The sequence below is a fragment of the Rhinichthys klamathensis genome, unplaced genomic scaffold (assembly GCF_029890125.1).
Source record: "Rhinichthys klamathensis goyatoka isolate OS25496 unplaced genomic scaffold, OSU_Roscu_1.1 h1tg000254l_1, whole genome shotgun sequence".
Taxonomy (NCBI): Eukaryota; Metazoa; Chordata; class Actinopteri; order Cypriniformes; family Leuciscidae; genus Rhinichthys; species Rhinichthys klamathensis.
Genome location: NW_026606776.1, coordinates 4,445,164 through 4,471,792, shown reverse-complemented (window position 1 = coordinate 4,471,792; position 26,629 = coordinate 4,445,164). Strand labels below are relative to the sequence as shown.

General features: G+C 37.1%; 1 protein-coding gene across 2 annotated transcripts in view; it reads left to right on the top strand.

Moving 5' to 3' along the window:
- Nucleotides 1-26,629, top strand: part of dock9b (dedicator of cytokinesis 9b) — a 93,696-nt gene that overhangs the window by 47,969 nt on the left and 19,098 nt on the right. For both annotated transcript variants that reach the window (XM_056266816.1, XM_056266814.1), the window contains exons 5-37: nt 205-274; nt 1,661-1,756; nt 3,670-3,804; nt 5,979-6,153; nt 7,401-7,456; nt 8,787-8,861; nt 8,950-9,090; nt 10,357-10,563; nt 10,888-11,010; nt 11,328-11,410; nt 11,497-11,619; nt 12,445-12,524; nt 12,674-12,864; nt 13,061-13,126; nt 13,227-13,319; nt 13,921-14,032; nt 14,227-14,345; nt 14,954-15,040; nt 15,286-15,378; nt 15,463-15,578; nt 15,672-15,741; nt 15,854-15,979; nt 16,070-16,141; nt 16,468-16,614; nt 16,806-16,889; nt 17,080-17,191; nt 17,830-18,008; nt 19,427-19,534; nt 19,643-19,754; nt 19,891-20,009; nt 21,551-21,665; nt 21,751-21,817; nt 21,972-22,019. In XM_056266816.1, the coding sequence (XP_056122791.1) occupies nt 205-274; nt 1,661-1,756; nt 3,670-3,804; nt 5,979-6,153; nt 7,401-7,456; nt 8,787-8,861; nt 8,950-9,090; nt 10,357-10,563; nt 10,888-11,010; nt 11,328-11,410; nt 11,497-11,619; nt 12,445-12,524; nt 12,674-12,864; nt 13,061-13,126; nt 13,227-13,319; nt 13,921-14,032; nt 14,227-14,345; nt 14,954-15,040; nt 15,286-15,378; nt 15,463-15,578; nt 15,672-15,741; nt 15,854-15,979; nt 16,070-16,141; nt 16,468-16,614; nt 16,806-16,889; nt 17,080-17,191; nt 17,830-18,008; nt 19,427-19,534; nt 19,643-19,754; nt 19,891-20,009; nt 21,551-21,665; nt 21,751-21,817; nt 21,972-22,019 (3,600 nt within the window). The remainder of the gene's footprint in view (nt 1-204; nt 275-1,660; nt 1,757-3,669; nt 3,805-5,978; nt 6,154-7,400; nt 7,457-8,786; nt 8,862-8,949; nt 9,091-10,356; nt 10,564-10,887; nt 11,011-11,327; nt 11,411-11,496; nt 11,620-12,444; nt 12,525-12,673; nt 12,865-13,060; nt 13,127-13,226; nt 13,320-13,920; nt 14,033-14,226; nt 14,346-14,953; nt 15,041-15,285; nt 15,379-15,462; nt 15,579-15,671; nt 15,742-15,853; nt 15,980-16,069; nt 16,142-16,467; nt 16,615-16,805; nt 16,890-17,079; nt 17,192-17,829; nt 18,009-19,426; nt 19,535-19,642; nt 19,755-19,890; nt 20,010-21,550; nt 21,666-21,750; nt 21,818-21,971; nt 22,020-26,629) is intronic.

Genomic DNA, 26,629 nt, shown 5'->3' with positions numbered 1-26,629 from the left:
GTTAAAACATGTGTACACAATAAGTGCATTGTATCAAATTATTATTTTCAATGTTAATACTTAGTTAAAGACATGTAAGTCATTTAGCAAACGTTAGCAACACTCTCTGGCAACCACCCTCAATACTCTATCACAACGATAGTGGTGGTGACTTTTGCACAGGCAGAAAATATGAATGTAATTTTTTTTTTTTTTTTTTTTTAGTAAAGTTCCTCGGCCAGAGAAGCTAGCGAGTCACGTGTTTGAGGTGGACGAGGATGCAGATAGGGAGGAGGTAAGGGAAAATTACCCAAGATTCTGCATTGTGATTTTTTTTACTGTGTCTATAAGTGAGTGTTTCATCAACTCTGGGCACTTTTTTTTTTAATGTACCAGGGCTACCAGTCCATTGGGCCAAAAGAGCCCTTAACGGCACAATATGTAAGATTTTTGGATTAAAATAGTCAAAAACCACAAGAGCAATGTTATATATTTTGTTGACTTTTGTATTTGTCCCAAATGTTTCAAAGAATGTTAAAATCCACAGAAAATAAGCAATTTTAACCAGGACACAGACCGATTTTCTGGTTTTTATTCTGTAGAAACCATGGAAACACTAAAGACGGCTTAATATATTGTGTGTTTTATTAGACTGGTGAGCAAATGTTTGAATACATTCATTGACAGAAAACTAATCATTGTTATACAGCTCAACACAGTCTTATTGTTTAAATCTCGTTTTCTTGATTTACCATGAGTACCATTACAGAGTAGCATTATAACTTAACTTTCAACACACTCAAATGTATGTATCTAAACTGTTGCCCAACATATATGACCGGAAGAAACAGAAGAGGTTGTGGCATAATAACAGCTCCATTGCTTTCGAGTCGAAATCGCGGCGTCATCAGGCTACACCTTTGTTTTGAATAAGTGACCTCTAGCAGCGAAATATTACATAGTGTGCCTTTAAGAAACCCCCAAATATGCCAGTACAGATATGTGGTTTTGTTTAGGGATATGTTTAAACTCAATCTGTCTAGACGTTTGTGTTATAAACTCATGTTAGAGAGCAATAAACTCATGTGCTATTGTTTCTTAAATCGAGCAGTTTCCTTAGTATAGTGACAGTTAAAGGAAATGGTATTCACCGTACGGTACTTCCATGCACCATACTTCATCACAACAGTGATTTCCCTCGCTCTCCTCCTCTCTGTTCTCACTGGCTGATAAGCAGAATAAATAAATAATATGGAACTTACAGCTTATTAGTAATGCGTTTGTGCAGAGCCTCTGGGACTACATTAGCCTCCGAGAAAGAGCAGACGCATGACTCGGCTGTCTATGGGCCATTTGATCCCCTGATTGGGTTTCACCTACATTTCCCAGAATTCCAGCTCCATGTCTGCCATTCTGTCTAAACGCTCGCTCAGGGATGGAGTTTGTTTGTTCAGTTTGAAGCCTGCTCCCTGTAGGGATGAGGGAGAACGTGAATAATTGAGGGGGTCAGGTGAAAATGGACTTCATGTTGAAACACGGAGAGGGCGTCCAGAGGCTCTAATGTGGGAAACTGTGTTAGATATCAACATGTTTTGAAGAAACAGATGAAGTCAGACTGTGTGGGTGTATGATTGCGCTTCTGTGTGTTCTTATGTGTGCTCTTGATCTCTGGTTCCTGAAGGATGCCGCATCATTGGGTTCTCAAAGAGGGGGTGTGTCCAAGCACGGCTGGCTGTATAAAGCAAACATGAACAGTGCCATCAGTGTTACCATGAGGGTGAGTTAACCATATACACAAGCCCTTTACTGATTCGATGATGACGAAAAATATCTGAAACATGGTGTTCTTAAACACGATGATCACTATGTTTAGAATGAAATACTAGCCTACTGAATATTGCCAAGTAGAACCTGAGGGGTTACACAGTTTATACTGTATATATTTTAAAAGGCAAAACAACACATTATGTAAATATAACCTTTTCAAAAAATAGTAGGCTGCATTGCTGGCACCACACTGTAAAAATTATTTTTCGAAGTTGTAAATAAAACAAAGTCTATTGGAGTATGCTTTACAAGAAAATACTTTTTTTAGTCTTTCAGAATTTCATGTTTAATTCAATTTGATACTTGTTGTTTCTTTGTAATTAATTATGGAATTTACTAGCAATTTCTGAGTGAAAATGAATGTTACACCAATGCACGCTTAATTCATGCTTAATTCAGCAAGTGGCATTCAGTTATTATCTCAAAAATAAAATAAAATAAAATGTTTACTTTTCATTTTAATTCAAGTCGAAATTATGATTGATATTAATTCCATATCATTATAGTCACACTTGAAAGGTCAATTGGAGTGCAATGCATTGTTGGATGTATTATTCCAAGCAGTGTGCTCTGGTTGCAAACTGCACATTTTGAAAATTATTCATGCATACAGGAGATTTTCATATTGTGCATGATATGCATACTTGCACACTGCAAAAAAAAGTACTATGGTAGTGAGTCATTCCAAACATAGCCATCAAATCAAGTGCTGATGTCATTGACATGACACAGGGTGCAGTTTCTTTTTTTGTTAACAACTGTATATTGAGTTTTCTTTTTTTTAAGGTCAAGAAATACAAATATATAAAGCAAAAAGCAACTATACAAATCTGGAACCCACACCATCTAACCCCTGGTAGACTTCAAGAATATACAAATAGAATACAAACAGAATGTAGACACAAAATAAATTAATACAAAAAAAATATATATATACACTACCGTTCAAAAGTTTGGGGTCGGTACGATTTTAAATACTTTTAAAAGAATTCTCTTCTGCTAACCATGGCTGCGCTTATTTGATTAAAAATACAACAAAAATCAGTTATAGTATTAAATATTATTCCAGTGTAAATCAGCTGTTTTCTGTGTGAATATATAGTAAAGTGTAATTTATTCCTGTGATCAAAGCTGAATTTTCAGCATCACCAGTGTCAGTGTCTTCAGTGTCAAATGATCCTTCACAAATCAGTATAATATGAGGATTTGATGCTCAAGAAACATTTATTATTATTATCAATGTATGAAACAGTTGTTGGTCTGTCAGTACAGTTTTTTTTTTGTTATTTTAGGATTCTTTGATGAATAGGAAGTTCAAAAGAACAGCATTTGTTTGAAATAGAATCTTTTGTAACATTATAAATGTCTTTACTGTCCTTGATAAATAAAAGTATTGATTTCTTTCCTCCAAAAAATAAAAATAAAATTCTCACTGACCCCAAACTTTTGAACGGTAGTATATATATTACATAGATGTTAAAAAATTTGACACCATATCAAAAGCAGCATGCCATAAATTCACAGTCTTGACATTGGATCCATGCATACGAGAAGTGACACGGGTGCAGTTTCTGCATAGTTTTGTGTTCAGCTGGTTGTTTTCAGTCATGGACAGAGCAAAGCAAACTCTGACCCTGTCCTCCTCTTAGCAGATCTGTGCTCACTGTGCATAGACAGGAAGTGGGGCTGCACCAACTTCCAGTTCTCACTAATTCATTTTCCCATGGTCCCTTACCCCTAGATGTTATTTTTAGAACAGTCACTAGTTTTACTGTACATCTAAACATAGCGTGTTTAAATCTGCTGTTTTCATTTAATGCTTTTTGTGTTCTTTCTTTCCCTCCCAAATGTCTTTCCCTTTAGTCTTTTAAGAGAAGGTATTTCCACTTGACCCAGCTGGGAGATGGATCATACAACTTGAACTTCTACAAAGATGAGAAAATATCTAAAGAACCCAAGGGAACCATCTTCCTGGACTCATGCATGGGTGTCATCCAGGTAACTATCAGTATAAGAATTCAATGACATGATGCTCAGATTGTTGTCCTGGGTTGTGTTTCCCGAAAGCATTGTTAGCCAACTATGTTCGCAAGTTCCGTCATTACCAACATAGTTCACCGATATGGCGTTTCCTGAAACCATAGTTCCAATGCAGCATCGCAAACTTACGTGGTTGGAAGTTACTACAGCTCTCGAGCTGTGGTTAGAAGCGTAGTTTCTTGTTCAATTACACTTGGGCTTAAACAGATAATGCTCTTGGGCACAATAAGTAAAGTAACAATCAGTACATTGATTCTATATCTTCCATTCTATTTAAATATATATACATACAGTCAGCAGCGTTTTTGAAGAGGGCACATGTGCATAAAATGCACAAGAGATCTTCGAGGTATGATGAGGGAATCCGCGATGAATCGAACATCAAATACAGCAAAATGACATGGAACAAAAACAGTAAAGTAGTCATTAGGTGCCGTGTTCGTTGCAGCAGCATCTCTGAGATCTCGAAAAGATTAATTAGCAGAAGTTATTACACCTCCACCTCAAATGATAGAGGTCGACCATGTCACTACGGTTTCAGAAACTGACTAGTTGCTTAGTTTCTCCAACGACGCATCGTACTATGGTAGTTAATTATTTATATTAGTATATTTAGTGAGTTGAAAAGACATATTTATGATTAACATGTTTCCAACTTCTTAAAATTAATTTTGATAATTTCTGGGGGCATAAAGTAAAAAATGTTACATTGTTAATGATACAACTGTCTTTTTTGTCATAAAGAAAAAAAGGGCACTTTCTAATCTTTTATTTTATAAAATAAATATTTTTATAAAATGTTTATTCAAATATTTTAACTAAAATAAAGTCTAAACCTGCTGAAAAAAACCCATAAGACATGAAATATCCCCTACCAGAACTCTTAAAATAGCATATTATTTGACCTTTTTATTACAATGTTAGTTCAAAATTAGTTAACTTCAAGGTTAATTAAGTTTAAAGTTTGTTGTAGAATGTTGTAAAATGTCATGTGGTGCGACTCCCTAAAAAGTTATATTCATAAACAATATTTCAAAATACATAAAAAATAAGAACAAGTATTTGCAAATCTTTTTTTTGAAAATAATGATAAAGATGTGTACACAGTTGAGAAGTTTACACATTTATTCAGTGCGTAAAGAAAATGTTATTTATGTTTATTGTTCTGTTTACTTCTATTGTGACGTATTCTTCTGTCATTTTTTGCTTTTTCTTTTTTAAATGAGGGAGCGAATCAAGTTAGAATTCTAACTTTGCTCCACAAATGTTATCGATAGAGCTTAACTTGTATTGAACCTGGAACATTCCTTTAAAGTTCATAAGGGCGCCTGAAGAATAAATGCTTTGTTTTGTGTATTTACTGCAGTACAAAGCAGTTTATAAAAGGAGTTCAGATCTCTAATAACATCCTCATGAGTCTCTTCCTTTGTCTCAACCAAGAGGGGATATCAGTGTTTGGATGGTCAGTTCCTCAGATGGGGCTACTCGGGGGTTGCAGAGAAAGAGGACGAGAAAGTCCACGCATTAAATATTTTTGTGCTCAGTGTGTGTGTGAGTGCAAATGTGATCGCATTCCTCGATTCACCAGCCCTCCTGAAAGTATTCCTTTGGTATGCACAACCTGTTTTGTCTGTTTTCGACATCTGTTTTTTGACATTTTGTCCGTTTTCCACATTTCGGACAAAAGAGAAATAGTAAAAGTTATTTCTAGCTCCAAAACCTAAACATTTCGACAGGTGCACATGCAAAGCAGCCAGATATTCCTCAGCAGGCGTCTGGGAATAAATGTCTTTCAGCTCCTGCAGGATAGATATATTTTCCATAGTCATTTCTGGTGTAAATTCATCATAAATGCATTAAGTGTAAAATCATCCCAAAGTCTCTGATGCTCTCACATTCCCATAGGAAAGAAATGTCACAAATGAGCTCTATGTCTTATTTTCTCTTCTAGACAGCAATGAGATTAAATGATCAAGTGTAGAGTCTCCTGCTTCTCAGATTTTTCCCCCCACAAAAAATACCCCACTTTTCTGCACAAATGAGTTCTGCCAAGATCTGAGCTATGCTATTCAGTGCCAGTGACGTGATTTAGAAATGTCTCTCTTTCTCTGTCACCGTTTGTCTGTGTGCAGAACAGTAAAGTGCGGCGTTTTGCGTTTGAGCTGAAGATGCAGGATAAAAGCACGTATCTTCTGGCTGCAGACAGTGAAGGAGAGATGGATGACTGGATCAGCACTCTCAACAAGATCCTCCACAGCAGTTTTGAGCTCGCCATGCAGGAGAGGAGGAACGGAGAACTGCACGATGGTATGTGTTTGGCCCAGTAAGAGTGTGTGCAATTCACAGATGTGTGTGTCTGATGTCATGTATGACATAGGTGGAGTGTGTTGATACATTACTATACGATAATACAAGATTGTTGACACAGTTTGAGCGCACAGACGTGTATTTGAAGAGCCAGCTGAGTGGTCGTGTTTCCTATATGTGTATGTTTTCTTTGAAGAGACCACCCACTCTTTAAACGTCTTTTAATGGATAGATGCATATATCCACCACTCCTGAACTGACGCACACATAGCCACACACAAACAGTAACACTTAACACCTCTTAAACCCTTCGGATTTCACACTGGAGAGGAGGTTGGGAGTCTTTATTTACGTTTGATGAGTTTCAAAGGAGACAGCACATTCCTTTCTTCTCGCCTAGTATAAAACAACAAACACCTGCTGACCAATCAGAGTGCAGAACCAAATTAACTAATTAATAGTGGAGCAGCATGACTGTTGCTATTAGTCATAATTAGGGTTTGGGATTTGAAGAAAAAAAAATTAAGTTAAGTTTAAGTAAATTTTGGTGTCTAACTTGACCCGCAATGTGCTACAGACACGAATGATACCTCAAATCATGCAGATTGCTGAAGAGAAAATGGGAAAAAAATCCCTTGAAAGAGGAACCTGTGTCATATTTAGGGCGCTGAATATCTTGGGACAGAAAGAAACTAACCAGAACATCCTATAAACATCATTTTAACATGTTTAAAGCCATTTAGAACACCTTAGAAACCATATAGCAATGCCCTAACAACCACCCACAATACTCTAACAGCACCCTGGCAATCAAACAAAACACTCTAACAACCACATATACAGATGTACAGCACGTACATTTTCAAAACAGAATACTTTAGAAAGTATAGCATAGTAATGCCCTAGAAACCACTCACAATACCCTAGCAACACCCTAGCAATCATCAACAACTCTCTAGTAACCACATATACAGATATGAATGATTAAAACCACTCAGAACACCTTAGAAAGTGTATAGCTGCGCTATCAACCACCCACTCACATTATAAAAATGTAGTTTGACAGCTTTAATGTTTGAGCACCCACATTTTAGTGTTTGTTATTATGATTTGACACTATTATCTGGCCGTTTGCTCATTCACTACATGTTGAGTTATAGACATTGAGACTCACGTCTGTGTGCTCTACCACTGAGTTTGCTGGTTTTGAGAGTTTCAGTACAGCATGTGTGTTTTCTCTCACACAGACGATGAGCTGGGCAAGACAGACATATCACCAGGGAATTTTCAGGACAGTTTCCAGGTATTGTGAACATTTAGACATAGTATGTCCTGATTAGCTGATTATACAAACAATCCTCTACAGTTTCACAGGGTGTATGTGTGTGTGTGAGTGAAGGTAAATACTGCTTTTCGGCTCCTGTGTCTTGACTGTAGTATGATCTCAACGCTGGCGTCCTCACTGTCTGCCCTCTCTCTACACATCCACAGTTTTTCCACCCACCCTTAGTTTTCTCGGCTAATGTTTTCCAACCATTCCACAATGAACCACCCACACTTTGGAGAGACACACACACACACACAGTCTTTCTCATTTCTCTCATCACATCTCTCTCTCTTGCTCTTTATTCTCCTGTCCTCCTTTTCTCTCCTCCCTGGAATCAATCGTCTAGGCGCCACTTCTCTTTAAAATAATTTTCTCACATCCCATGATCACTTCCATGATGTTCAGTAGTTTTGTAGGTTTTTTTGTGCCTTTTTCTCCAGTAAAAATATCCAAACATTCATAAAAAAAAAAAACATTTTCTTGAGGAGCTAAATTGTGTAAAAGAGAGAAAACTAAAAATGTAAAGAATATTATCTAAAAAAAAAAATGCAAATGCACAGAGAGTAGTGTTTATTTAATGATAATAATGGCAAACAAATAATTAATTATTCATTTAAAAAAAGCTATTTTTATTTTTTTAATTTACCTACATTTAGTATGGCTTACACAATAAACCAGATTCCCTATATGGCAAGAAATCGATTTCTAATTTATTATAATGTTTGTTTATCATTTAAATTTATATTGTTCGAAAACAAGTCAGATTATCATATATAATTTTGCATTCATCTTGTTTTGAAAATTGACAATTTCAAAATTGACAATTTCTATTTAAGGAATATTGCAGTATTTATTATAAATGATTTATCCGTGCTTATCATTATTATTATTATTTTTTAATTCATGTGCCTTTGTAATATGTAATCAAAATAAATTCCCCTCACACCAGTATCTCTTCTCTTCTCTGATGACGTGTTTACAGGCTTTACAGGTTTACGGGACAACCTGTCACTCACAACCATCCAATCAATTCTCGATGGACAAAATCAAGTTCCGCCCTACATTTTTTCTTGTTCGAGAAGCTGTTTCACTCGGATATACGTCACAATAGGAATAAAATGACTAATGCAATATCCTTTTCATGCTGAGTTTAAGGATGTTTAGATACTGGAAACCAAGATTTACCAGATTTACTGGAAACCAAGACAAAATAATAATTAAGTATTTTTTGTCATACATAATGCTGGAACAGGAAACCCAATCAGATGCAGTCATTAGTGAATGCCGTCCTGTTTTTGCTTTTTAGAGTGCGAGAGACATTGAGACCAAGATGAGGAGTGAGACTCGTCTGAAACTCTTCACTTTGGACCCTGACACACAGGTGAGCCACAGCTCCAATAACAAACAGTCCATTAAATCACAGGGTGAGCTACTGGTTTTGAGCTCTGTGTGTATGTTTTGGCTTGTAGAGACTCGATTTGTCTGGCATCGAACCTGATGTGAAGCAGTTTGAGGAGAAGTTTGGGAAGAGAGTTTTGGTCAGCTGCAATGATCTGTCTTTCAACCTTCAGAGCTGTGTAGCAGAGAATGAGGAGGGACCTACTACTAACGTAAGATTCACACACACAATCACAGTGGTTCTGTGTGGTTATAAAGCTCTTTTCTTTGGCTTGGTATCACTGTCTCTGATGAGGGATGTGTTGTGGCAACCAGCCAACTTCCATGGGAAAGGGAGAATTTGTGTGTATATTTGATAGTCAGCCCTGTACATGATTACATAAAGGTAAATGTGTAATTATTTGAATGTTAAACCCCTTTCTCCTATTTCAGTTTAATTTGCACACACACATAGAAGACTTGAGTTCTCAATAGGCTATGAGTATAAATACTGTGCCTCTGTGGCGCTTTCAAAAATGACTCTGTTTGTTAGAGCGGTCCAACATGTCAACCTTTGCTCAACACACACTTCTGGTACAGATTACCCTTGAAAAGAGATTACCCTAAAGAAAATATATTTGCTTATGTATGAATGATCAATATATTACATTATCTATTGTATATTTTAAAATATACAGAAGAATATATTATGTTAATATATTACAATTTATTGAATAATACATAAGGAATTGCTGCTTTTCATATATTGAAAAATATGTGAAAATATATTTACTTATATTTTGTATGTATGTATGTATGTAATTTTATATTCAGTAATACACTTTATAATATATAGATGTACATGTTATAAAATGGTATTTGTCTGTAATCTAAATAAACTTGAACATAATGTACTATATACATATATTTACATTTATATGGGAATGTACTGTACTGTATGTGCAATATAAATGTAGACAATTATAAGGAAAATTTCTATTGTGATATATATCCGTATATTTGTAATTGTGTTTATATTTGTAAAATTTCATGTGCACATGCCATGGTGCCATGAATAGCCATTTTTTCAAAAATAAGATTTTTTTTATATTTGTTTTCAGTAAACACTTTTTTGTTTTATACCATCACATTATTTTCATATATGAAATTGTAACTAAGCAAACAATAGTGACATAAAAGTTTATGTTAAGTGTTCAGCTTTATGTTAACTCATGAAAGAGAAATTAATTAACTGAGTGTATCAACGAAGCTATTGCATGTAAAAATGTAGTGCAGTGTTTTTCTTCATTACTATATATTTTAGATATCAATATAAACATGGTCATACTGGTCCATATATAGCAGTATATTGATAAATATAAACACTAGTTTCCAATAAATGGAAATGTATTATGTCACAAATTACATTATATTTTTCAGTATATTCCCATATATTTTCGTTTCGTATGGTTAGATGCAGCTCTCACTGTTTTCTTCAGGTGGAGCCCTTCTTCGTGGTTCTCTCCCTTTTTGACGTGCAGAACAGTAGAAAAATATCTGCAGATTTTCATGTGGATCTAAACCACCCACTGGTCCAATCCATGATCCCACCACCAGGTATACAGATAAACGGAGGGGTGGACACTCCTCATGGAGAAATGCTGCTTAGTGAACTGCTGGAGGGGAGGCTGCAGTACCCCAGAAAAGTAAGAGGGCTGAACATTATATTTTCATAGATAGATAGTGTGATGGATGGATGGATGGATGGGGTTAGGATATACATAGCTTTAAGAATATGTAGTTTGTCCAGTATAAAAATCATTATGTATATGGAATGTTCCCATAAAACATGAAAACCCAACGCGTGTGTGTGTTTGTGTTTACTTAGCTATACTTTAGGGACAGTTTGTCCGCAGAAGTTAGCTATATCCAACCTCCCTTTGGGGATATCCTAATTTGGAAAAACTATACATAAATAAAATACACAATCTTTTCAGTAAGAGAAGTCTATGTGCTCATTTTTGTTTTAGGGTGTCTTCTCTGTGACGTGTCCTCACCCTGACATCTTTCTGGTTGCACGAATCGAGAAAGTTCTGCAGGGAGGCATTACCCACTGCGCTGAGCCCTACATGAAGAGCTCCGACTCCAGCAAGGCAATGGGCCTAACATAACCACACACACACACATATACACAAACAAAACAGAAGTACCAAATACACAATGTCAATCAAAACACTAAGTGGTTATTACAGGGATAAGGAGAAGGATAATCAGGGCTTAGGATTCATAAACTTGCAAACAATTCTACCACATCCCACAATGACCCTTGCAATATCCTGCCAAAATCTACTCTACGTTACCAACTAAAACTCCCGCAAGGCTCACGGGAACATGCTGTCGGCCCAGTTTACTGTTAATAAAATGTCTCTTGAGAGGTTGTGGGAAACACTGTGTGTTATTTGCTTTACAGGTTGCACAGAAGGTTTTGAAGAATGCCAAGATGGCCTGCAGCAGACTGGGCCAGTACAGGATGCCTTTCGCATGGGCAGCCCGGTGAGGCAAATCTGTCTGGAAATTCTCTGTTCTTCTCACTGTGTTGTGTCAATCATAATATTTAATCTTTTTGTTTTTTTCCACAGGCCTGTGTTTAAAGATGCCTCAGGAACTCTGGATAAAAGCGCTCGGTTCTCCGCGCTGTACCGGCAAGACAGTAATAAACTCTCAGAAGAGGATCTTTTCAAACTGCTGGCGGATTTTAGGAAGTCAGTATTCACCAAGTCATCAAACTTGTCTTAACTGTGATTTTTTTCTTGACCCCTTTACAGTAGTTTCAATCTATTAACTCTTTCCCAGCCATTGACAGAAATTTCCGTCATTTATGAGACAAGGCTTCCCTGCCATTTACAGAAATTTCCGGCTTTCTGTGTTTTCACTGTTATACGGTAGGGGGCGCTATTACACATCCTCTGAAAGAGTACTGAATCTCCTGATCAAAACACAGGCGAAGAAGAAGCAGAAACAAGCGATGGCATGTGTCAGCAAATGCCAATGTAAAATAACGCTATCATCAACAACATTAAACAGCATATAAATCAAAACGGCATAATGTTACTGAAAGACAAATGTCGACCCAGGACGAGCTATAGAACTGTGCAAGCTTTGTGGGTGTTGATGGACTCGATCTACTCCATCTATGTTTCGATTATCGTTCTAAATCCAATCTAGATGTAGTCAAAAACATACACATACAATATACACATATTAAGAAATAACGCATTAAGCTTGAATAAAACACTTTTTTTTTTTTTGTTTAAAAGGATAAAAATTCTGGGGGCCAAGAAAATTTTGTGAAAATGATCAAAAATGCTGGCAGTGACTACTTTTTTTTTTTTTTTAAATTAACGCTGGCGGGGAAAGAGTGTAAATCATCATATTCTTCTGCAGTGTATTTCCAGCTGTGGATGGTCCCACTGTTAGGAATGTGTTTTGTAGTACTTCTCAGAGGGGCACTTTTTTAGTCCCCCTACAGAGAAATGAGCTTCTAAAATAAACGTATTGTATACTGTATATCAAAATTGTATCCACAGACCTGAGAAGATGGCTAAATTACCTGTCATCCTGGGTAACCTGGATGTGACCATTGATAATGTCCCTCCTGATATGGCTAGTAAGTCTTCAAAATATTTGTTAATGTAACCCTAATCTAATGCACATCTTTTCTGATCAATTCTGATTTTCTATTTTCGTCATATTTTGACGTGCCATGTGCCATGAATTGGTCACTTGAACTCGAATTTTCTCCTCTCCATTCCCTAGATTGTGTCACTCCATCCTACATCCCAGTGAGGCCTTTTGAAAGTAATGGGCCAAGCAATGGTGTTCTGTTGGAGGTGGAGGAGTTTGTTCCCTGTATTGCCAAGTGCTCTCAACCTTTCACCACCTACAACAATCATCTATATGTCTATCCCAAGCACCTCAAATTTGACAACCAGAAGTCTTTCGCCAAGGTACATTAGCATTTAGCATTTTTAGCATTAGCATCTTCTTGCAAAATAAGTGCCTTCGGCCAGAAGTATTGACATAAGAGATGGCCAGTGTAATGAAAGCTCTGTTTACACCTGCCGCTCATAAAATTTGCACTTAGAGATTTGACAGTAAGTAGTTTTCAGGATCATGTTTTTTTCTTTCTCTAATGTGACTCAGGCGAGGAACATTGCAGTATGTGTGGAATTCAGAGAGTCGGATGAAGAGGATGCTCAACCTTTGAAGGTAAACATCTGCCCCAAGACTTATAAAGAGTGTAGAATATACTTAATTTGACCAGAAGATAATATTGCTCCATGTTTATGCATGTCATTGTTATGTGTAGTGTATCTATGGTCGTCCAGGAGGTCCTCTCTTCACCAAACATGCCTATGCAGCTGTACTGCACCACCAGCAAAACCCAGAGTTCTCCGATGAGGTGATGAATGAGGCACTGAGATACATATTATAGCAATGCAGGACATAATTATATAAGTGGAGAAATTATCTATACTGTGGGGTCCAAAAGTGTGAGATCATATTGACAATCTGGGGGTTAAAATTTAAATCTAATTTAAACCAGAAAATAAACCGAACATTTTAGGTTTTTGAAACATTTTAAACAGAGCAAAAGTGGGATTTACCAAACATTTTAAAAATGCATTTTTATCTGAACTTTTCACTCAAATTGTTGCATGTTCATAATATAAGATTATAATACATTATTATTTGTGATGAAAGAATTTAAAGAATTTTCACTTTATTTTAAAATCCCCAAAAACTTTTTATTGGTAGTTCATTTCTTTAGTATAATGATAATAGTGCGCCAGTTATCCAAATATGAGAGATTTTATCACTGTATTTTCAGATTTAGGTATACAGTGTTTACTTTTATATATTTCAAATATTCAGGATTCTTTCCTTTTAATTTTAAATTTTCACTTTTAATTTCCACTAAATTCTTTTTATTGATATACAGTAAGATGACACGTTCAGACTGATCTTACATTTAAAAATTCTCATGTGTATATATCTTGCAGATAAAAATCGAGTTGCCCACACAGCTTCATGAAAAGCATCACCTGCTCTTCACTTTTTACCACATCAGCTGTGACAGCAGCACAAAGAAACGGGACATAGTGGAGACCCCAGGTACAGCATGCTGAATAAAGCAGACAAGGCTAATATGTTGAGGCATGGGGTGGGGCTCCAGGAACTTGCATTTTTGGTACTTTTAGCTTGTTATACATAATATTTCTGCAGCATTATCAAAGAGAGGCAAATCAGTGAAGTGTAGTCTTTGGATGTGCTGAATGTTTTCTCACTTCTGTCTGTTTCTCTGTCAGTGGGCTCTGCCTGGCTTCCTTTGCTTAAAGATGGTCGTGTTGTTATGAGTGAGCAACTCATCTCTGTGGCATCCAACCTACCAAATGGTTACCTCAGCTGCCAGGAGGGTGTAAGCAAGGTAAACCCACTATGCATAGTCATAACAAAAACCTTCCCATCTTGGCAAAAAATCGCAGCCATTTGTGGACCAAATGTGAACCTGTATCTGTTGAGACTGTGTGCGTGTGTGTGTGTGTGTGTGTGTGAGTAGTCTAATTTGCTATTTGGATATACTTTGTAAATATCAAGATCTAATTATTATTGACCTTTTGTCTTAGTGGATCTTATTGCATAGTATTAGTTTTTTATATCTCAGAGGTTGTTCTTTCATAGCTAACATCAACTTTAGACACTTACTGTAGATATTTCTCCTAAAATTCCGTAAGAAAGTCTTTGAGAATTTGATGAGGAATCTTTGAGTTCGTATTGAAATCTCTGACTTTGTTGAAATCTCTTTTGAAACACTTTAGCACATACACAGAGACTCTTTTCTCAGGAAAATGAAATTAAGAAATCTGAGAAGGCATGTAACTTCATCAAAAGTCTCTATTTGTCCTCTTTTAATCTCATTGCTGTCTAGGAGAACTAATTGAGACATTAAAAAGATCTTTCAGTGGATGATCTGTCAGTATAATTAAAATAAACCATTTAAAATTGATGTTATGTTTATGGATGTTGTGTTTGCAGCACTCTAGTCCTGAGATAAAGTGGGTGGATGGAGGACGTCCTCTCTTCAAAGTGTCCACACATCTGGTCTCTACCATATACACTCAGGTATGACTTATAAAGGATATAGATCCTAATTATGATGTTATTAACATTCAGAATCAATAAGGTATATTTCAAGTAGTTCAAGTACTGTAGTTTTGGCATGCTAATGAAAAGGGTAGTGCTAATATACTTGGTCTTGGTGAACTAGAGCTGCTTATGAATGTTGCTGTTGCTGCTATGATTAGTCATAGGTTCTTTATTAATGTAGTCCCACTTTGTAAATTAAACATCTCTCTTCATCTCCTCAGGATCAGCACCTGCACAATTTTTTCCATCATTTCCAGAGTATGCAGTCTGGTGCCACCCGTCCAGCTGAGGGTGAGCTTGTCAAATACCTCAAGGTGAGCATAGAGAAGTTAGAGAAGCAGGTTTATTCTGATTTAATTATTATTATGTTGGAAAAAACATTACCCATAAATTCCCAGAGTCTTCATGCCATGGAAGGTCATGTTATGATCAACTTCCTGCCGACCATTTTAAACCAACTGGTTCATGTTCTGACCAACGCCAGTAATGAGGATGTGGCTGTAAACACCACCAGGTGAGAGAGCAGGAGTTGCCAAAATCAGAACACTGGATCCTCTCCTTTCTGTTTCTCACATGCTCTCTTGTTGTTCATCCGTCTCCCCTGCAGGGTCATGGTCCACATTGTTGCTCAGTGCCACGAAGAGGGTCTAGAACATTACCTGAGGTCATATGTCAAGGTAAATCAAGTTCTAAAACATTTGACCATGGTTATGGATATGTACAATGTCCTACTTTTTGTGCAGTTTCTAAAGTAGACTTGGTTACATGATTTTCTTCATGTTATTCCAGTACGTGTTTAAAACCGAGTCCTATTTAACCAGTAACAGTAAGACAGTGCATGAAGAACTGGCTAAAGCCATGACATCCATCTTAAAGCCTTCAACTGACTTCCTTACCAGCAACAAGCTTCTCAAGGTACTAAAAACAACGCTTGATTTTAACACTTTTCAATCTCTGAAGGTTGTATTTGTCATCGGTTTAAAATGTATACTTTTGGTGTTTCAGTATTCGTGGTATTTTTTTGAAGCCCTGGTGAAGTCAATGGCACAGTTCCTGATGGAAAGTGGCAAGGTCAAGGTAAACATAACCATATACCTCTCTCAGAACTACTCCTTACAAACTTTTCAATGGTACCCTACCCATGGTTTTCGCCGAAATATCTTTAAATAAAAAATGGTATTTGCCTCAACAATGGAAATTAACCAAAATCTTAAAAGCTTCTTAGACTTTTGAAAGAGATCCCAGAGGTTTTACTGTAGTAACAGGTGCTGTATTAACTATGGATTTTAGTTTTTTTTTTTTTTACCATGGTTTTTGTAAGGTATGCTGTATTAGGTAGTTCACGATGTTCCTTTTATTATTTGTCTTTATTATTTGTCTGAGCCGTGTTGTTGTATACGTAGCTGTCCAGGAACCAGCGCTTCACGGCTTCGTTCCACCATGCTGTGGAGACATTGGTGAACATGCTGATGCCCCACATCACACAGAAGTATAAGGATAACCTGGATGCTGCCCGCAATGCCAATCACAGCCTGGCCGTCTTCATAAAGGTACCGCCGTAGAAGAGCTGCTCTCTCTACTATGAGCAATTGATTTATACTCTGAAAAAACAGACCAATATTTGATCATTTCATCAGTAAACATCCTCTATGAAGTTGCGTTTAAAGGTTTGTATCATTCATTTCATGACAATTTGAAGTAATGATTTAACAACAGTACTTTCTCACTAACTGTCCTACAGCGCTGTTTTACCTTTATGGATCGAGGATTTGTCTTCAAGCTGATAAACAATTACATCACCTGTTTCATACCCGGAGATCCCAAGGTACACAACAACATTGTTATATGAACTTATATAGTTATATAAAGTGCTAATTCTACAATATACAATAACATATACTGTTATAATCAAATACAGTTTAATGTTCAACGGTCTGTGGTCGGTAAGATCACTAATGCAGCTTTTATTTTGATCAATATAATATAAAATAATTGTGTCTCTTTGTGTCTTGCAGACGCTGTACGAGTTTAAGTTTGAGTTTCTGCGTGTAGTGTGTAATCATGAACACTATGTACCCCTCAATCTGCCCATGCCTTTTGGGAAGGGCCGCATTCAGAGGTTTCAAGGTAAACATACAGGGATATTCTACTGCGTGCTGTTGTTGAACTAGTCTAAGAAATTGTCTGACATCACTCTTGAAAGGTTAAGTTGATCATCAGGAAAATTAGATTTAATAGAACTCTCCCTTCCTTTCTCTGATGCTTCTGTCCTTTGGGCTTTCTGTGCCTTTTGCTCATATTCTACCATGCCTTTCCACTGTTTCCTCTTTCTTTGTGTGTGCTAGCTTTTCTGTGTCACATTAAGGAGACTCATGCCAGAAGTGTAGGTGAGCAGTCCTGCTTGCCTGTGACTGAACAATGTTCGTGTGTCTAGTCTTAATGACACAGTCTATGTCTCTCTTCAGTGTCCTAGTCCCCTCTGTCGTACATATGTTGCTAATTCATTCATCAGTCTAGATTCTAGCCTAGATCTTGATTGATTGATTGATTGATTGATTGATTGGGTGTTTAAAACTGTTGCATTTTCTGAATAACTGTCTGTGAAATGGCCATTGAGTCTGTCTGTCAAATATCTTCTAATGTATGTGTGTTCTTTGTAATTTACTGGTTTACAAAGGATTTTTCTGCCTCTGGTCTTTTTAAGATAGCTGGAGGTTACATTCATGTAATGTCTTTCTTTCTCTTTCTTTTCTCTGTCTTCATAGATCTGCAGTTAGACTACTCACTGACTGATGATTTCTGCAGGAATCACTTCCTAGTGGGTTTGTTGTTGAGGGAGGTGTGTGGGGCCCTTCAGGAGTTTGGGGAAGTCCGTCAGATTGGCATTCAAGTTCTCAAGAGTCTGATGATCAAACACACATTTGACGATCGCTATGTCTCAAAGGTCAGTACCCAATTGCAACAAATCCCTTAAGTTAAAAAACACTTTATTTATATTAAGGGCATCAGCACTAAGGGATTTCTTACATTTTTAACAACCTTAGAAACGTATAAATATGAATATGAATATATCTATATCTGGGAAAAGTGGTCTCCAGTCAATTTTAATAAACCGTATAGTACAGTAGCTAGAAACATGATTGGAAGAAATCGCAATATGCAGTATGGAAGGCCCAGCTTTCAGTCATCTTTTTGATAAACTGGTTACCAGTACCTTATAGAATTTATTTTAAGATTTTAATCTTTGTTTTTAAATCTTTGCATGGTACAGCCCCTCCATACATTGCTGATCTCATCATGAGGCAAAGAGATCATTGCGATCTAATGCACAAAATCTCTTACATGTTCTGCAAACAAAACTAAAGTCCAGAGGTGACTGCGCATTTGCGGTAGCTGCCCCAAGGCTATGGAACAGTTTACCAGCGTATTCGAGACAATCATCATCTCTGAATGATTTTAGAAACAGTTAAAAAAAAATTTTAAATTAGCTTTTGATTAAGTATGAGAGCTGAGGTATTGTCGCTGTAGCTTCCTGTCTGAGTTAGTCTTGAACGATGTGTGTTGATGTTTTTCCGTGGTTTATTACTTTTTCTATTTTTTTAGCTTTTTATTTTTTATTTCATTGTACAGCACTGTGGTCACTGCACTGTCTGTTATAAATAAAGTTGGATTGGATTGGATAAAGACAAGTCCTTGCCAGTTTTGTTTAATGTTTTACTCTGGCATGTCAATGCACTGAGAAATACAGCTTTGAACATGATTTTGTCACGATACAGACTCCTTACCTGCTCGACTTACCTTTGTGGTTTAGCTCATAAGTCTCCAATGTTCTCCCTCTGGTTTATCCTGACAGATTTGAGCTTAAAAGGCTAACTGTTATTTTAAGTATCTTATGCTCCCCAAATTCCAATTCATCATTTTATTTGATCAAAAATAAGTAATATTTGAGTAAAAACAGTAATATTGTGAAATATTATTAAAATTACAGATTTAAATTAATATATTTTAAAATGTAATTCATTCCTGTGGTGGCAAAGCTGAATTTTCAATATCATTACTCCAGTCTTCAGTGTCACATGATCCTCCAGAAAGGAGGATATCCTCTAATATGCTGATTTGGTGCTCGAGAAACATTTCTTATTATCAATGTTGAAAACCTTTGTTTCAAAAATTGAAAATTGGCAGTGTATTATTATCTTGTTTTGGATATTTTGGAACTGTACTGTGTGCCTATTGCCTATTTTTTAAATAGTGCCCGGATGCATTGCCAAAACTGTCACAGAATGAAGTGACTTGCCTTAAACAGACATTGATTTTTAACTGGTAAATAGCTAACCTGTATATTTGTTTATGTTTGTGCAGAGTCAGCAGGCCAGGTTGGCGACACTCTATCTACCCTTGTTTGGGTTGCTACAGGAGAACGTTCACAGAGTAAATGTGAGAGACACGTCTAATTTTCACACCAACCAGGTGAATCATCTTTTTGAACTTTTTCTCCTTTACTCTCTCTATTCTTGAGCAGCTTAGATTTCACATGCCATCTGAAATGTTAGGTTGAACTCTGTTATTTCTCCTCAGAATGGGCGAGATGAACATCTTGCCAGCATCTCTACGGCAACACCCCAAAAGCCTGTTGGTAACCTTGACAACAGCCTTCATAAAGATGTATTTGGGGTCATCTCAGGAACTGGTGAGTGAGTGACCAAATGAAAAACATTCCTTTCCAGCATCTCAGGCCTTTCACCTGCTGCTAGTATTATTGAGATTATCAGCAGATGTTTCTGTGAATGATTTTATTAAATGAGTTATGTTTCTTCTGTGCGTAGCCTCTCCTCACACCTCCACGCCTAACATCGGTTCTGTGCGCCACGCGGACTCTCGAGGTTCTCTGATCAGCACAGACTCGGGAAACAGCCTCCCTGAGAAGACCAGCACCCTCGATAAGGTAAAGTGGAATGACAGGGATGTTGTCTCTCAGGCCCAAAATAATCGGACTATCTGCCTTGTTTAAATATAATCTCCTACTTTCACAATATGCATTGTAAAAAGCCCATTACAAATAAAATTTGATTTCACTTTGTCTTTTAAAAACAATATTAAGTGGAGGCATAAAATGTTCAGTTGGGGGATTGGGGGTTCTCAAAGGCCCTTTAACTGAAGCTGTGATGTATTCACTTTTCCACATGTGTCTAATACATTACTTGTGACATGTGAGGTCATAAAACATCTGTTATGCTACATTCTCACTCCCTGGGTCATTTCTATGTAACGATGCCAGAAAATTTCAATTGAAAAGAAATCCCATTTTTATTCTCCCTCAGGGCCTTAATAATCTCAGAAGAACTGTACCAATAGTTATTTTTCTTTAGGAACCTTAAACGAAAACCACCACATTATTTTAACCCTGTCAGAGTAAGTTTGGAAGATTCATAATATATAATATATTCAGTAATATATCACAGTATAATTTGGTACATGTACTGATATTTCTCTTTTTTTTTCATGTTTTATGCCAACCCTGTTAGATTGTCAGGGTTGGAGGATATAAGGTTGAAGGTTATAATAATTGTCTTAATTATCAAAATCTTTGGACCACAATATCAAAATGTCAATATTTTCATACTGATTGCAGATGATTTCCCTCATAAAAGTATGAGTTGAGAAACTTACTTTTCGCTTAAAATACATACAAGTATTTACATTGAAACATAATATTTTCATTTCAATAAAAGTAAAATGTACGGAACATTTTTTGTTCATTATAACCCCTTAAAATGTCTTGAGACGGAATGGGTACATGCAAACTGGCAAATATAGTCTTTCAAATGTTTCAGGGTTGATGTTTTAATTTATATATATTTTTGTATTACTCACTAAACAAAGTTAAATGTATTGAAATATCATGAGGACACACAGGATCTCACTGTGGCTTCATTCAGCTGGATTAAGAGTGAGGCATGTTGCTGTTGCTCATAAATATCCCCTAATCACTGCTAACTCTTATCCTCCCCTCTTGACCCTAACCTCTGACCTCTTAGCCGAAAGAGAGGTTTACGCGTAGACACACCCTCACCGTGTTGCCCCTCCCCCTTGAACTCGAGGACTCCGCCCCTCTCAGCCGAGCAGCCAAACGCGTCACAATGGATTTCTCACTGCTCTCAAGCCCCGCCCTCTACGACAACGACACTAACAGAATTACTGACACCATACAAGTAGAGCAACACTAGAGTGGCCCCGTCTGGGGAGTGTGTGTGCTTACATCTCTTTAATCTTTTATAGTTTATGAGGGTGTTGCATGTCTTTCTCATATTTTATTTTTCCAGCTCTGTGCATGTGGTGAGGTGTGTGTTTTTTGCACGCTTAAAGTCATTTAGGATTGAGCAGTACATGATTCCTCTGCTCAAAGCTTCTGATAAAACAGTGTTCTGTGATGTGATTTTTTTGTTGTCTTCCATTATATACTTTATGTGTGTGTGTGTATGACAGACTCAGTCAGCCTCTGCTTTGGGTAGCTCTATGCTACGTTGTGATAAATTGGACAGAGAAGAAATCAAAAACCTGCTCATGTGTTTCCTCCATGTCTTAAAGAGCATGTCTGAAGGTAAGAACATGCACACATGACTCTAATTTTCAAAGGTCACTTACTTTTGCTCATGAATTTGTTCACTTTTGACCATTTTTTCCAGATGCCTTATTTACATACTGGAACAAAGCCACAACCTCTGAGCTGATGGACTTTTTCACTTTAGTAGAGTAAGTCATCTAGACTGGTACTAATCACATTAGAGCATTGAGGTCCTGTAACTTAATACTGAGTACTCAGTTCATTTCTCTCTCTCTCTCTCTCTCTCTCTCTCTCTCTCTCTCTCTCTCTCTCTCTCTCTCTCTCTCTCTCTCTTACACACAGAGTGTGTCTACATCAGTTCAGGTATATGGGGAAGAGAATCATTGCCAGGTAAAATATTTTTTTCAAAATTTTGATGTTTTGCTGTTGAATCGTACATTTTGTGTGAAATGAAAAAAATGAAGGCGGCCATTAAGTGATCATATTTTTGTTAAACCGGATACTTATGCCAAACCAATGAAAGAAATTATCCTAATTAGTGCTGTCAATTTAATGTATCAATTTAGAACATAATTTGTATTATTAAACAAAATAATATTATTCATATTTTATTTATATTTTATTTATACTGTCTTAAATGTCTATTCTATATAATTATAATATGTTATATATTGTTTTACGTATATAAGATTATATTGTATACTATATAGTATTATATAATAATTATAATAATAATACTAAGGTTATTATAGTATTTTAATACTCATTTTATCATTATTTGTTGTTGTTATAATGTTTATTTGTTTTTCTTGTCATTATTGCCTGTAAACTCAATCACGCCAATAACATACTTTAATTAAAAAATGAATAAGAAAGAATTTACTCAGACCAGTGCTAGGCTTATGATCAGTGATATGGAAATAAACAAACAATATGTTTACTTCAAACTAAAAAGCCATTAACTAAACTAAAAAGCCACAGTGTTACTAAAGCCACTTTTTCTGATGTCTATTCATCATAGTGGCAGGCAATTTTTATTGTATTTTAAGTATCCTCATTTGCTAAACCTTTGTCAGCAATTATTGATACATGTGATTCATTGTGAATCATTTATTTATTGAAACAAATCATCTGGATATCATGAATAATGAATTTAATTAAACTTTTTAACTGATTGACAGCCCTAGTTCTTTTTTTTTTTTTTTTTTTTTTTTACAAATGATTTTACCACTTTTCTTCTGTAGAACCAGACATACAGTATAAATGCAAGCTCTATCTCATATCTACTTGTCTCTCTCTCTTGCCTTTAACTAACATGTACTCACACACACACACACATACATACATACACACAGCATCAAGTCCTACACTATCTATAATCATACCTTGAATGACGCTACTCCTTTATGTGTGTATATGTTTTATTGGCTGAAATGCTGGCGAGGGTTCAGTTAGTCAGTGATACTGTAGCATCCTGGCACCCCTGAACAGGGTAAGAGCTGTGTGCTTTTGAGTGGCCTTCACTAACAGCATGCTGACTCATTCAACTAACTCACTGCTCTGTGTGTATGTGTGCTGAGGCATTCCCACATTCATGCTTTCTTAGTAGTCTAAGAGCAGAAGGTATCATGTTTAGTTATACAGTATATCACCTGCATGTGTCCATTAAACACAAGAATTACAATAATATCATCACACCTATGTACTTAGTGCTTATTTCATCATGTCCTGCTCTTTGTCCAGTGGGCAATCAGTCACACGATTAATGGATGCCAGCATCTAATATACTATATTAACATATTTTATGAACCATCTACAATCATGAGTAACAATACAGATGTAACTTTGTGCCATATACATATATTGGCTAGTTACTGTAGAAGATAATGTGACGTGTGTAATATACAGAAGTATATATCCATAGTGAATGTAGATGTTTTAAATGGGTCATATCATGAGAAATGTAGTTTTCCTTGATAACTTCAAAATGTCCTCCCTAGTCAACAAAACCATCTATTGAAACTAGCTGCAAAAACTGCTACCTTCCATATTTCAATCCCTCCTTGATAGTTTGTGTGGCGCATTTTAGCATGGATTATTTTGTGAACTTGTCATAAAGTAATTGCAAGCTTTGCAAAGAGGCTTTTATTGATGGAAGCTCAGCAAAACTGCTGATCATAAGCCGCTGTTACTCATTTCAAAGAAGGATTCTCATAAAAGTGTTTAAGGTATACTTCCGTTCAAAAGTTTGGGGTCAGTAAGATTTGTTGTTTAAATAAATAAATACTTTTATTTTGCAGGGGAGTATTCAATTATAATGGTACAAAAATTCCTTTTCAAATAAATGGGTAACACTTTACTTGAAGGGGTGCACATAAGACTGACATGACACCTTCATAACCATGACATGACATATGTCATGAATATGAAGTAGGGTTTATGCATGTTTATGACAACTGTCATTAAGTGTCTTTCGCTCAATAATGACATTTTGAATGCAAATATGACATTGTTCAAGATGTCTTTGTTATGACACCTTGACATAAACCATAACATCATAACCTGCCAGTGTCTTTGTCATGACAACTTGACATTAAATCAAGTTAAACTGTCATGTGGTTGGTTTTGACATTGGCTGTCATAAGGCCATTATAACTGTGTCATGAATATTTTTCGTGGCCTCAACTACAGTGGCTGTCATGAAGCCATTATAACTGTTTAATGACAAATTCAATTTGTACCAATGTAAAAACCAACCACCTGACTGTTTAATGTAATGTTAACCAATAAAGCTAAGTGGTTTCTTAAGTTTGATAATTAATCTGCTATGTCATGTTTATGACAGGTTGTGTTGTCTTAGTAATGTCAAGTTGTCATGACAAAGACACTGACAGGTTATGATGTATTGGTTTATGTCAAGGTGTCATAACAAAGACTTCTCAAACAATGTCATATTTGCATTAAAAATGTCATAATTGAGCGAATGACACTTAATGACAGTTGTCACAAACATGCATAAAACTTCCTTCATATTCATAACATGTGTCATGTCATGATAATAAAGGTGTCATGTTAGTCTTATGCACACCCCTTCAAGTAAAGTGTTACCAATAAATGTTCTTTCGAACTTTCTATTTATCAAAGAATCCTGTAAAAAGTGTCATGGTTTCTACAAAAATAAGCATCACAACTGTCTTCAACATTGATAATAACAAGAATGCAAGTTTCTTGAGCAGCAAATCGGCCCATTAGACTGTTCCCTTTCATGTCGGCAGAGAGACCAATCTACTTCGAGAGAAACTAAATGAGCCAATGCACATTGGCATGTGATAATTGCGCCAGCTGCTTCTATCACGCAGTGCGGGTATATAATGAGCAGCAGGTGCAACGCATCTTTACATTTCGCTGAGGAGCCGAGCTGATTCATGTTCTGTTCCAGCAGTCTTACTTCTAAAGAAGAGACAACCTTTTGAGTGTTCTTTTTGGAAGAAGCCCTCTCCTTCATGTTGGTGTCACGGCGCGATACAGCAGGATCAGCTCAGAAAAAAAAACAAAAAAAAAAAACAGCTGTTTTCACAGCTCTGAGCGTGGCGGTTCGGTTGAGTGCCTCAGCGGATTGCACTATTTCCCGCTGTTGGCCACGGACATCCCCCTGTGCGCTTCAGCACTAGAAAGAGCAAATGTTCCTAAAAGAGCTTACACGAGTGTGACATTCCACTTGTGTGTTTCTGGATGCGGTCGTTCCCTGTCCTCATGTGACGGACACAATCACGGTCTCACATGCCTGGGCTTAAGCGTGCTGAAACTGCGTTCGTGGGCACGTTGTTCGTCTTTCCTTTCTCGCAAGGGCTTGAGCGTTCAACGCGTATCAATCCCAAGACGTGCCTTGCCCATTCGGGTTGCGAGCGCACTCAACTAGAAGTGTTGCTTCCTCCTGGTCGTGGGCTCAAGGTGCCTCGTTGACAGATATATGTAGAGCTGCGGGCTGGGCGACACCCAACACGTTCGCTAGATTCTATAGCCTTCGTGTAGAGCCGGTATCCTCCCGTATACTCGCCCCAAGTGGCCAGTAGTGTGGGGAACCCACATGTCGGCTTGCTACGCCATTCTCGCCTGGTCGGCCAGATACGTGCGTCTATTTGCTCCAGTGTGTTGTTAACCATAGTGATTTCCCATTTCCGAAGAATCATGTTACAATGAAGACTGGCGTAACGACAGTCATATAAGGAGCATCTGACGCCAGGCCTAACGCTCGTATGCATTGAGGAACCTGTGCTTGGCTGGGTATCCATATGTAGCGGTCCCTGCGGCGACCCCATATGTGTAAATTCCAATGGACTGCATTTGGTAAATGGACTGCATTTATATAGCGCTTTCACAGACCCAATGGCCACCAAAGCGCTTTACATATTGCCTCACATTCATCCATTCACTCACCGACAGCGGTGTCAGCCATGCAAGGCGCCATCCAGCTCGTCGGGAGCAGCTGGGGTTAGGTGGAACCGGGGATTGAACCACCAACCTTCTGGTTTGTAGACAATCTACATGAACCACTGAGCCACTGTCGCCCAAGGTATGGCTACCCTGTGGGCTAGCCAGTGTCTGTCTCTGCCGGTGTGCTTCCCTCCTAGGATTAGGCTGGAACCACCCCAGAGACTTCCATATGTTGCACTACCCTGCTTGGCTAGTCCATATGTGTATTCTCCATATGTTACCTCCCTAGGAAGGGCAGTGTCCCAGTGTTATCCAATGTTCTCACTGAGTGGGTCTTGTGGAACATCAGTGGCCAGGACTTCCCGCATAAGCTTCTGCCCCTACAGGGTTCCCGCGGATCCTTAAAAAGTCTTAAAAAGTCTTAAATTAGATTTTTAAAATTTAAGGCCATAAAAAGTCTTATAAAGTCTTATTTTTACTTATGAAAGGTCTTAAATTTTAGATGACACTTTGACTTAGACATTTCTAAAAGCTTTCCAAATTAAAACTATCTAATTAGCGTACGT